Below are 12937 nucleotides of genomic sequence, written 5' to 3'. Positions count from 1 at the left end.
GCGGACAGCGGCGGGAGCGCGGAAGGTACAGATTTCTCTGTCCCTGGTTTTTTAGGAGGAAAAAAAGGGACGGAGAAATTCATACCGCCGGGGGTAAAGTGGTTAACATCTGAAATTCCAGAAGTGAACCGGAGACGGGGCCGGAGCATCGGTGAGTGGCTGTGCGGGCACAGGATGTCTGCGGAGGACCATTAGAAGCCCTGGGTAAGTTCAACTCATTTTCCCCCAACCCCTACAGTATTCCTTTAAGCCAATCAGAAGACTCAGGATGAATCAGCCAAACAAAGGTTGAGGATTTGTATTGCGGTAAGCAGTAGCTGGAATTTCTGCGGAAATCCGTGGAACCAATAGTTGGTAATTTTAAGCCAATCAGAAGACTCGGGATGACTCAGCAAATCAGAGATTGAGGATTTGCAGTGCGATAAGCAGTAGCGGAAATTTCCACGGAAATCCGACATATAAGTCAGTAATTTTAAGCCAATCAGAAGACTCGGAATGAATAAGCCAATCAGAGAATGAGGATTTGTAGTGCAGTAAGCGGTAGGCAGAATTTTCCATGGAAATCGGAATGCCGACGGAATACTGCTAAATACCGTTGGAATACAGCGGTAGCGGAAATCTGCATTGGCGGAATTTCCGCGGAGTCGGAAAATAGCAATTCCGACCATCCCTAATGACAAGAATAATTAAATACAGGCTTTTATTATCAGACAAGTACATGGCAATGGGGCAGATTTATGAACACAAGTGCATGCAAAATAGAGGGAAAACTAATGCAAAAGTGAAACAATGTGTGTGCTGCTTTTTTCTAAGAAGGTAAATCTTCTCCAATTAACTTTGATTCAGATTGATAAGTCCTGAGTAGGTGGGCTTATATACTGTAGTATATTTGTTCTCTCTTCTTAAAAGCCTTGTTGTACTTTTATGCAATCCTGTTTTTCTTAATGAATCACCGTTTATTTTGCTGTTGAGCTACTGTAATGAAGAAAATATAGCTTAGGGTGTATATACACATCCAATTTGGATTGGCCAATTATATTACAATTTTGCATCTCCCATGTAGTATGAGAGATTACTTACTCAATTTGCTCATAGTCATTACCGCCACATGACGCAAAGCCTTGTCCACCTAATCGCACACACTCATACCCACGTCATTACAAGGCATGTTAATTTTGGCCCATAACAATAGTTATTCTCAAGCCTACACATTTTTGCACAGGTAGATCTGCCAAGCACCTTCATTCAGCAGTAGCATCATTAACAAATACAGGTTCTAACAGAAGTAATTGCTCTTTGGGTGTATACACACACACAATTTTGATTGGCCGAATTTGATTGGCCCTATACTACATGGAGGATCAAGATTGTGTGTGTGTATATATATGCACCCTTAAATCTGAAAATTATTTATATGAGCCTAGATGCAGTGTCTATTCCTTGCAACTCATAGCTGCAGCGGTGGAAGTGTCACCCTGGCCACCACAATGCATGCTGGGAGATCCTACTGCCTACATCTCCTGTGATTACAATAATATACTAAGTCTCCCAGTGTGCATTGCAGTGGCCAGGGGAGCACACTTCCACTAGATGTAGTGTAGATGGGGTGCAGCTTAAAGCAGACAGGGATGTGGGTGCTCTGCTATTTGTTGTTTGAGCAGGACTGTTACGTCTTGGTTTTTATTGATTTAAATAAGAGTAAAAAATATTTTTTAAAATACTTTTTTGGCTTTGGTTTGTGTATAAAAATAGGTTTTATTTACTTTACAGCTCCCCAATGTTACTTTAAATGTGTACTTTAGAAAAAAAATGGAAAAAGCGGTTTGAGTGCGGGTAGCGGGGCTGTGGGTGCGGGTATCAAATTCACCAGAAAGCGGGTTACGGGTCGGGTACTGGTAGCGGGGCTGAAAAATTGGACCCGGGCAGCCCTCTAGTGCAGGAATCACCTGATGTTATCACATAGTGCAAGGATAGCATATGGAACTTCTATATTGCACTTTATGGTAGATATGAAGTTGGGATTTGCTGGGCTTATTCTGAATGCGGATTGTGCTGTTATTTATCTGATATACAGAGGTGTAGCAATAGTTATAGGCACAGCAGCTGCTTTGGGGCCTAGGAGATAAGGGGGCACCGGGGATGAGAGGGGCCTATATGTCCTGTAACTCCATCAGCAGACACTTGTATGTAAAGCAAGTGGCAGGACTCAGGCAGTGAGGGCGGGATGTGTGCTGTGCTGGAGGTGAGGAAGCCAATGGGTACTTCTGGAGCCTGTAGGGAAGCTGTGTTGAGTATTGCAGCTGTACATCTCTGTGTCTCCCCTTGCTGTATGTGACTGGCTACTGCCTCCTCCAATCATATCCTTTTATCTTTATTCCCACTACAAACACTGATGTTATGCCTGTAGTCATATGTGTGTCTGTATAGACTTGCTGAGCATTGTCCATAAACTGTCTCCTTTCCATTTACAGACGTATCTACGAATTCTGAGACCCGTGGAAGACTACTAGCGACCAACGACTGCTGTGAGTATTGCAGTGACATTAACCACTTCACACCAGCTATCCAGAGAGTGCTCCCCCCAGTATAGGTAACCAGAGTGGCCCCCCTCTATAGGTAGCCAGAGAGTGCTCCCCGCATTATATTTAGCCAGAGAGACCTTCCAGTATAGGTAGCCAGAGAGTGCTCCCTGCATTATATTTAGCCAGAGAGACCTTCCAGTATAGGTAGCCAGAGAGCCCCCCACTATAGATAGCCAGAGAGTGCTCCCCTAGTATAAGAAGACGGGCTACATGTGGCCAGATCCTGATGCCCTCTTTGCATAAACCCTTCCGGGCTTCGTCTCCGAGTGTGGTTCAGGGTTCTCAATTTATAAACTGAAAATGAACCCTGAGCCACACTTGGAAAAAACGCTAAGGGGTTAACTAACATGAAGGCTAATTCTCTGCAATGACCACACATCTCCAGCTGATCCTGCCAATCACAGGGAGCTTAGACCCCCTTTCTGACCTCTTTTCTTGTATTACTGTTATTATTATTATTGTATAAGGAATGTTATCTTACTATATTACCCAGTCTGCCACTGAGGCCTGATATATTTTGACCTGTGTTTTATTGTGCATTGGAAAATATTATTACATCACTGTGGCTGATGTGATGTCATACAGACCATGTGATCTTAAAGTTTCTTTTGTTCTTTTCTCTACAGAATTATGGCTGATTTTGAGGACCCGAAGACTTCGAGCCCTCCATCCATGTCGTGAGTATTTCCATATGCTGTTCAGTAACCCTCCTGTAACATGAGCAATAACTAATATCATCTTGCTTTCTTTCTTATATAGGGAGTTTCCAATCCAAACTGTGGATCATTCGGCCACTAGCCTGCAAATTGTGTAAGTATATCAATACATGTGCAGCATCTCACCAATAGTGACTTTATAAAGAGGTAATAGATTGATGTCCATATAGAGCGGCAGTAACTGGTGAATTTACTTTCCTGTTTTTTTTTCTCTTATAGACATTGATATGGACATGTGAGTATAACCATGGGCGGTGCACAAAGGCTACCTAATACTACTATGGGTGGTGCACAAAGGCTACCTAATACTACTATGGGCGGTGCACAAAGGCTACCTATACTGCTATGGGGGTGCAAGAAGACTGCCTAATACTACTATGGGTGGTGCACAAAGGTTACCTAATACTACTATGGGGGGTGCGCGAAGGTTGCCTAATACTACTATGGGTGGTGCACAAAGGCTACCTTATACTACTATGGGGGGTGCGCGAAGGTTGCTTAATACTACTATGGGCGGTGCACAAAGACTACCTAATACTACTATGGGGGCACACAAAGGCTGCTTAATACTACTATGGGGGGTGCACAAAGGCTGCCTAGTACTACTATGGGGGTGCACAAAGGTGACCTAATACTACTATGGGGGTGCATAAAGGCTGCCTAACACTACTATGGCGGGTACATGAAGGCTACCTAATACTACTATTAGAGTTGCATGAAGTCTGTCTAATACTATTATGGGGGTGTACAAAGACCATCTAAGACTACTATAAGGGGTGTACAAAGGCTACCTAATACTACTATTGAGGGTGTACAAAGTCTACATAATACTGCCATGGGGGATGTAGAAAGGCTACCTAAAGCTACCATGGAGAGGGATGCACAAAGGCTACCTAATACTACTATGGGGGGGGGGGGCGTAAAAAGGTTCCCTAATACAACTATCTGGGCATTAAGAGTGGGCCCAAAAAATGACTTAAAACTACTATCGGGGTGGGCGGACCTAAAAGCTTTTTAATTATTATTTGGGGAATGATAAGGGGGCACAAGTGCTACCTAACACTACTGTCTGGGGTGGGGGTGATGGAGGGAGAGGCACAAAGGCTACTTAATGTTGCTACCTGGGAGGAGGAATGTAACAAGAGGGCACAGAACCTACCTAATACTATCTGGGGTGGGGGTGATGGAGGGCCACAGAGGCTCCCTAGTATTGCTATTTGTGTTATTTTACTCTTCCTGTATCTGACACGGTTTTTGTTTCTCTCATTACAGTGAAGACCGTGAGATTTCTGACAGTGACTCAGTAAGTACACCCGACATGGCATGTGGATGGAATGGATGGCAATGGATGGAATATAATTGAATGGATTGGATATAATGTATGTTCTGTATTGTATAACATGAAATACTAATTTGTGTCTTTCCACTTTTCTCTTTTCAGTCTGATTTTGAAAATGGCGGATACCTGGACTGTACGTATGGGTGTTATAAATACACAGATGTACAATTGTACACACACCGGACCAGCAGTGGTAATGGCAGAGCTGCAATTGGAGTATGATAGTTTACTCACATCTGCCATCTATACTGAGGAGGGGGCTACCTAATACTGGGGGCACATCTGTTATCTATACTGAGGAGGGGGCTACCTAATACTGGGGGCACATCTGCTATCTATACTGAGGGTGGTGCACAAAGGTTACCTAATTCTACTATGGGGGTGCGCGAAGGTTGCCTAATACTACACATCTGCTATCTGTACTGAGGAGGGGGTTACCTAATACTGGGGACACATCTGCTATCTATACTGAGGAGGGGGCTACCTAATACTGGGGGCACATCTGCTATCTATCCTGTGGAGGGGGGTACCTAATACTGGGGGCACATCTGCTATCTATACTGAGGAGGGGGTTACATAATACTGGGGACACATCTGCTATCTATACTGAGGAGGGGGCTACCTAATACTGGGGGCACATCTGTTATCTATCCTGAGGAGGGGGGTACCTAATACTGGGGGCACATCTGTTATCTATACTGAGGAGGGGGCTACCTAATACTGGGGGCACATCTGCTATCTATCCTGAGGAGGGGGCTACCTAATACTGGGGGCACATCTGCTATCTATACTGAGGGTGGTGCACAAAGGTTACCTAATACTACTATGGGGGTGCGCGAAGGTTGACTAATACTACACATCTGCTATCTATACTGAGGAGGGGGTTACCTAATACTGGGGACACATCTGGCTACCTGTGCTGGGGGAAAGGGGGGTTGGTTTTTAATACTGCATTTCTTACCTATACTGGGGTGAGCACAATTGGATGGGGGGACCTTGTCCGTGCCCTGGTGACGACAATAGTCTAGTCAGTGCAGGACACTATTATTACTATAGGGGAGGATCAGCTTATCCCACAAAGCCTACACTATGCAAACTATTCTGTGTCTGATATTTCTGGACAATCTCACTAATGTTCTCTCTTTTATTTTCAGCATTGGAAAGAGACGAACTGTAAGTCATTTTTCTCTGTCTACAAAGCCTACAGGTGCAACTCGAAAAATTAGAATATCGTTCAAAAGTTAATTTATGTCAGTAATTCAACTTAAAAGGTTAAACTAATATATGAAATGGACCCATTATAGGCAAAGCAAGATATGTCAAACATTTATTTGTTATCATTTTGATGATTATGGCTTACAGTTTATGAAAACCCCAAAATCAAATTCTCAGACCATTAGAATATTGTGAAAATGTTCCATATTCTAATCTAGGCTCAAAGTTTCAGACTCTAATCAGCTAATTAATCCAAAACTCCTGCAGCGGGTTCTTATTTCATGCATCAGTTTCACCTTTTACGTTAAATGACTGAAATTAATGAACTTTTGCGCGCTATTCAAATTTTTGGAGTTTTACCTGTATATATTAATTTATAGTATAAACAGATGTGTGATATACATGCTTTCTATGTGTGATAGTCCATATTTTTCAGAATATAAGACGCACCTAGGTTCAGAGGGTAAAAACCAGGGAAAACATATATATAGTAAACCTGGTGCATCCATGTTCCAGTAGCATCTAGATATTCTCCCCTATCGTCCTCCTGTGTTCCCTTCTGTCCACCAAGTATCCTCTTTTGTCCCCCTGTGTCCTCCTTTACTTCCCCTGTGTACTCCAGCGTGTCCCACTGTGTCCTCCTTTACTCCGTTTTGTCCCCCTGTGTCCTCCTGTCCCTGTGTGTCTCCTTCTATTCCCCTGCATTGTCCTCTGGTTCCCCGTCTTCCCTCCTGTACCCCTGAGTGGTCCACCTGTCCCCCTGTATCCCCTGTATTGTTTGAAGAAATAAGCTTAGCAGCTGTCACATTATCATAGACTACCGATAGCAGTTTTCTCACCTTCACTGACTTGCGTTCCCGTACTGTTCTGCAGGTGGAAGGATTGCTGTTGTAGATGTTTAAAACATGTCAGAGTCCCATTTCAAGCAAAGATAACTCATTATTCTCTCTTTCATCTCTTAGCTATCTTGCTACTCGTCTTGCTTCTGCTCTTTTTATCAGGGACATCCTGTACGAGCCAAGTGTTGAGTGAGTATCACATCTACTATTCACTTATTATTTATAAAATGTTTTTACTGTATGTGTAATGTTATTGTGGGAAGGTGAACATATGGAGGGACTAGTCTGGCGAACACCACTTAGATTGTTTAGTGACACTCACACGCGCACACACTCACACGCCGGGAACAACAGGAAACCCTGTAGAGGTGGCCACTAATGATACAATTTGCTAAACGATCTTTTACGAACAATTCTTCTTATGAAAGATCGGAAATAATCATTTGGGACCACTGATGGACAAAGATCTCTTAAGCAGTCCGATCAGATTGACAGGATTGATCCAAAATTTGGATCCAATTCATTAATCTGATCGGATTGGTTAGGAGATATTCGTCCATTAGTGGTCCCAAGTGATCAGTTCCGATCGTTCATAAGAAGAATTGTTTGTAAGCGATCATTCAGAAAATTGTATCATTAGTGGCCTAGGAACACTCTACACAGAAACGCTAGCGTTGCGGAAAGCTTCGCCGGAAAATGCACATAATGCAAGTCAGTGGGGCGCATGGAAAACACATGTTTACATTCTGCAATGTGCGGTTTTTATAAAATGCAGGACTTGCTGCATATCTTTCCAAAAGGCATCTAAAACGCACATAATGAATGTCAATGGTGATGCAGAGGTATTGCGTTTTAGTCCGTTTTTTAATGCATTTTTTTTCAACCAAGTTTGATGATTTGTTTCCACTTCCTAGTGATTAGCATAAAGCATATAAAAAAAAAAAGCATACAAAACGCATATGTGATTTATATATGCAAACTGCAAACGCATTAAAACACATGCAAAATGCAAGAAAACATATGTGCAGAACAAAAATGCAAACACACTCAAAACGGATGCAAAACGCAAGAAAAAGCACAAACACATATGCAGCAAAACGCTAACTTTCCCGCAGTGCCTAGTATGTTCCAACCACAAGAGGATCTGGGAAGCCTCAGGCTGGGAACACACTAGGCCTTGCATGAAAGGTTGCGTTTTGTGGCATATGCATTTGTGCGTTTTCAGTGTGTTTGTGTTTCGCACATGCTTTTTATGCATTTCTCTTGCGTATTAATATGTTTGCGTTTTGCACATAAAAATCGCATATGCGTTTTTGTGTTTTGTATGCTTTTTTTATGTGTTTTATGCTGATCACTAGGAAGTCAAGAGGAAGCTGAAATACTTAAAACTTGTTTAAAAAAAAAAAAAAAAAAAAAAACCCACACAAGGAAATGCATAGAAAACACAATAAAAAGCTAAACCTCTGCGTCACCATGACATACATTAGGTGCCTTTTAGATGCGATTGCAATGTGATCCACAAGCATATCAGAAAGTGCATAGTCTGCACTATCTGATGATTTCATCCATGCTGTGCAATTCACCATGGAATCGCAATGCAGGGTTGCACGCATTTTGCCGCGGTGCAATTCCAGTTATTAATTATGAATAAAATCACAATGGCAGCAGGGAAAGTCACAGTGCGGGACAGTGCCGTGCGTCGCGGTGGCCGCCTGCATTGCCTGCAGCACTGAATGGAAACCAGGCCTCATACTTCCCAGCAATTGGAATAGTAATGGTGAGAACATAGTAATGATTTATTGGGGGAATAGGAGGGCACTAATTCTTCTTCATCACACATCACTTCATTACAGAGGTCACTAATATTGCTCAGATCTGGCTATGTACAGATGTGTTATGATAATATGATGGCTCATGTAATCATTCTATCTCCTGTATTCCTTAGGTTGTGCCTGGCCATCGTGCAGACCCGCCTGACCAGAGACCATGGACCGATGCCGTAAGTATTTTATGAGTGTTATTTGTTGCATTTATATAGCACCAACATATTACACAGCGCTGTACAATAAATTAGGTTACAGACACTGATAATAGGGGTTACAGACAACACAATACAGGGAATAAGCAATAAGACACACAATGCCAGATCAGGCACTAGAGTAGCAGCCCAAGTAATGCAAGTTCATGTTAATCGATGAGCAAAATGCACAATCAGATAGGATACACAAGGCGGGAGGGCCCTGCCAAAGGCTTACAATCTATAGGGAGGGGGTGGTGACACGATGACCATGATAGTCTGTATAGACTGGGATGGTGTTCAGCATGCGGGGCATTCACAGGCTCCCCTCGCCTATTCCCTCATTTATTCTGACTGCCAGATCACAGACAGCAATAAAGGCATAAGCCCACAAACTCAAACATCAATAAGACAATTCCAGCATGTCGACTTCCCCACGCCTCTTAGCTCCGCCCAACGCGTTTCGTACCTCCGTACGCTTCGTACCTCTGAGCCCCTGATGAGTACGGAGGTACGAAACACGTTGGGGCGGAGCTAAGAGGCGTGAGGAAGTCGACATGCTGGAATTGTCTTATTGATATGCGCATTTTTACTGAGGAGATGTGAGTGCACTACTTGTAATTTTTTAATAAATGATGGAGTTTTACACTATGTCAGGCTCCTTCAGTCACTAGGTTTACAGCATATGATATGAAGCTGTGAGAGTTGTTTTATGCTGCTGAAAAAACGCTGTGGAAAGTGCCGGGGATTAATACAAGTGTGGTCGCTGTATTATAATCTGGGCAGCAACCAACAAGGTGAGAGGCCAGCGGTGGTGGTGCAATAGATTATACACAGGAGGAGGTGTTTGAGTTTGTGGACTTGTGCCTTTATTGCTGTCTGTGATCTGGCAGTCAGAATAAATGGAGTGATACAAATACGGAATTGGAGGTGATACATGTGAGCGCAGGATTACTTGGAAAAATTGCAATATAAGTACATAACCATTACTGGTGTTACGCAGTTTAAAGTAGCTGTCGTTTTCACCAGAGGGATAAATGTCTGATGTGGTTTGTGCTTGATTAGCACTTTATTGGTTGTTTTATAACAGTATACTACTCATCTTAAAGTAAACCAGAGATCTAAAAATAGCAAGAATCGATGCTTGCCCGGGGCTTCCTCTAGCCCCATAAACACATCTGAGTCCCTCGCCGTCCTGCCGCGGTCTGCCGTTCAACTGCGATCAGCTCCGGTAGCAGGGTCAGTCGCAGGGCTATTGCGCATGCGTGTGAGGTCCAGGCATTTGCAGAAGACCCAGACTGGACCCAACTATCTGTCAGATACGTGTGCAGTCAGATGGGTGGGACACACAGGCAATACTTGTAAGATGCAGTTGGTTTTTAGATATGTGTGCAGTCAGATGGGCGGGACACACACACAGGCAATACTTGTAAGATGCAGTTGGTTGTCAGATACGTGTGCAGTCAGATGGGTGGGGGACACACAGGCAATACTTGTAAGATGCAGTTGGATGTCAGATACGTGTGCAGTCAGATGGGTGGGACACACACACAGGCAATACTTGTAAGATGCAGTTGGTTGTCAGATACGTGTGCAGTCAGATGGGTGGGGGACACACAGGCAATACTTGTAAGATGCAGTTGGATGTCAGATACGTGTGCAGTCAGATGGGTGGGACACACACACACACACACAGGCAATACTTGTAAGATGCAGTTGGATGTCAGATACGTGTGAAGTCAGATGGGCGGGACACACACAGGCAATACTTGTAAGATGCATTTGGTTGTCTTTTACTTATATGCTGACATTATGTCTACTTTATTCCCTGCAGGTCTTACGAAGAAATGCAAAACCCAACAACGGACAACCTGTGGGGGTAAGTATTGCCACTGACCAATCAGCTCTCTGGTACATTTTATAGTCAACAGCTTGTCCAATCACCTACCTGTTCTACATGACATTGTATAGCCATGGAGATATACAGGGATGGTGTGAAAGAGACCCACTACTAATACTCTATAACAGGTGTGATGCTATTAGCTGGCCCTGTGATCACGTGTCCCAATTACATGTTACATTCCAGCCACCAGCCGCTTATCCGGACTCCTTTCCATTCTTGAGTTGCTGTGTAAGTATTACCTTTGAGTTTATTCATCAATAACCATAAGTAACGCCTCACCCTTTGTCTTATTTCCTAGGGTCATCCATGCCGTGGCTGCCGACCTCATATTCGGCATGGAGATGCACCCGGTGCCCCCCCTTACGTGAGTATTACCTGAATCTTATAGTATGACCTGCTTTATATTGCTGTACAATGATTGTAACCTCCTTTTACATTTGTTTCCTTTTATAGGGATGAGGAGGAAGTTGCTTGGAGGAAAGTGGTGAAGAGGTGAGTATTCCCATATACACAATACACAGCAATACACAAGCAGCTCCACTATTTCCCCCATTAGCACTGGGGATGGCAGACACACCTCTTTCCTTTGGGCCCTCAGTGATACAATGAGATATTTGGGTAGGGAGTGCCTAGGTGCAGTGGTGTAGCTAGACATTATGGGGCCCCATAGTAATGTAGGCATTTGTGAGAAATGCCACCTACCTCTCCCCTATGGATATGAGGTAACTGGGAGATTTGCATTCTCATGTGATCTACACTGCATATAGTCCATGGGCACTTAGATAAAATCACAGGGTGGAGGAACACAAGAAAGTTGGTGAATACATCAAGTACCACCGGGGCCCCCTCTACTCCAGGGCCCCATATAGCTGCTCTAGCTGCTATTACTATTGCTACGCCCTTGCCTAGGTGTTATATTGGGGTCTTCCATGACGGAAAGCGGTCTCCCCAGGCCCCTCTAGTGGTGAACATTAGTATTCACAGTACATCAATTCAGACTTTACCTTACTGCAGAAATGCTTCAGAAAAAAGTGCCTCTGTTAAGCCTTTCCAATACTTTTCCCCAATCATCCCCCCCCCCCCCCCCCCAACAGCTCATTATTTCCTGGGTGCTGGGATGGGACATGTGGGATCGGGGAAAGGACTGGTGGGGGTGGTCCGGAGGGTCTATAGCTCCTTGCACTACAGGAAGGAGGTGACTTAGCATCAGCACAGCATTATATGTTGGCGCTATATAAATCCAATAAATAATAAAAATATTCATTCCTGATATTTCTTATCTTATTTTCAGGATCCGAGACGATTACACCGAGGATCCAATGTAAGTACTTTATTAGCCAAACAGGTAAATGGAAGCGCTGAACCGTAAGTACTTGCAAGAGTCTTTACATATATGTATCTCCTTGATGTTTCTTGAGAATAAACATGTTACAAACTATTTCTTCCTTCCTTAGCCCTACAAAGTATTTACTGTGTGACTTAATAGTTCTCTTTCACCTTTTCTGCAGCTTTGTCCAGCCACCACCGCCACCTGCAGAGGACGTCCAGCCACCAGCTACCGAGGAGATCCAGCCACCAGCTGCCGAGGAGATCCAGCCACCAGCTGCAGAGGAGATCCAGCCACCAGCTGCCGAGGAGATCCAGCCACCAGCTGCAGAGGACCGGTAAGTAATTCTCCAATACTTGCTACTAATGATTATGGACTTTGACGGTTAGTTTATAAAATGTAGTCAGGTGTAGAATAACAAGGGGAGCCAATCAGTAGATATTAGTGAAATGCATATAATTTTGTCTTGCATGCAAATTTCATGCAATTTGGAACTGGGTAAATCAAATGTTCTTCCTGTTATTTTTGATTGGCCCAATTCCTAGCTGTATACAATGTCTATTAAATTTGCATGCAAGAATAATTAGAATCTTATTGACCATTTGTTGTCCATGCATGGGATCTGTCCACCAGCTGGTTGTACAGGATACGAATTGTATTATATCCATCAAATATTTCCACAACCTTTCCTACACTTACCTGTTTCCCTTTTCCAGGCCACCCACTCCTGGACCATCAGAGGGACCACCACCGGAGGCCCCACCGGCAGAGGCATCACCACCAGCTCCTCGGAGGACTCTGAGAGCAAGGTAAGTTGTCCTGTACCATGTCTATAGGTGTGGCCACCTGTAACGCTTCCTATAGGCTCCCTCCTTGTGAGGTTTTAATGTATTGCTTATGACTGCCCATCCATCATATTGCTCCCACATCAATTCTACCTTCCCAGTCTGCTTCTGTACAGTACACAGTGGGGCTCCTATAGCAAAGTGCATGCCAAAC

General features: G+C 43.7%; 1 protein-coding gene across 1 annotated transcript in view; it reads left to right on the top strand.

The window, feature by feature from the left end:
- The first annotated feature begins 2224 nt into the window (after positions 1-2224).
- Positions 2225-12937, top strand: part of LOC137562232 (uncharacterized) — a 12760-nt gene continuing 2047 nt past the window's right edge. The window contains exons 1-15 of the mRNA XM_068273565.1: positions 2225-2258; positions 3209-3259; positions 3342-3392; positions 3518-3533; positions 4571-4601; positions 4740-4770; positions 5792-5810; positions 6815-6880; positions 8637-8690; positions 10543-10587; positions 10910-10975; positions 11065-11103; positions 11903-11932; positions 12120-12275; positions 12655-12747. Of these exons, the coding sequence (XP_068129666.1) occupies positions 2225-2258; positions 3209-3259; positions 3342-3392; positions 3518-3533; positions 4571-4601; positions 4740-4770; positions 5792-5810; positions 6815-6880; positions 8637-8690; positions 10543-10587; positions 10910-10975; positions 11065-11103; positions 11903-11932; positions 12120-12275; positions 12655-12747 (782 nt within the window). The remainder of the gene's footprint in view (positions 2259-3208; positions 3260-3341; positions 3393-3517; positions 3534-4570; positions 4602-4739; positions 4771-5791; positions 5811-6814; positions 6881-8636; positions 8691-10542; positions 10588-10909; positions 10976-11064; positions 11104-11902; positions 11933-12119; positions 12276-12654; positions 12748-12937) is intronic.

Source organism: Hyperolius riggenbachi, chromosome 3, assembly GCF_040937935.1.
Source record: "Hyperolius riggenbachi isolate aHypRig1 chromosome 3, aHypRig1.pri, whole genome shotgun sequence".
Classification (NCBI taxonomy): Eukaryota; Metazoa; Chordata; class Amphibia; order Anura; family Hyperoliidae; genus Hyperolius; species Hyperolius riggenbachi.
Note: the sequence above shows the minus strand (reverse complement) of the source record. Positions and strands in the feature narration are given on the sequence as shown.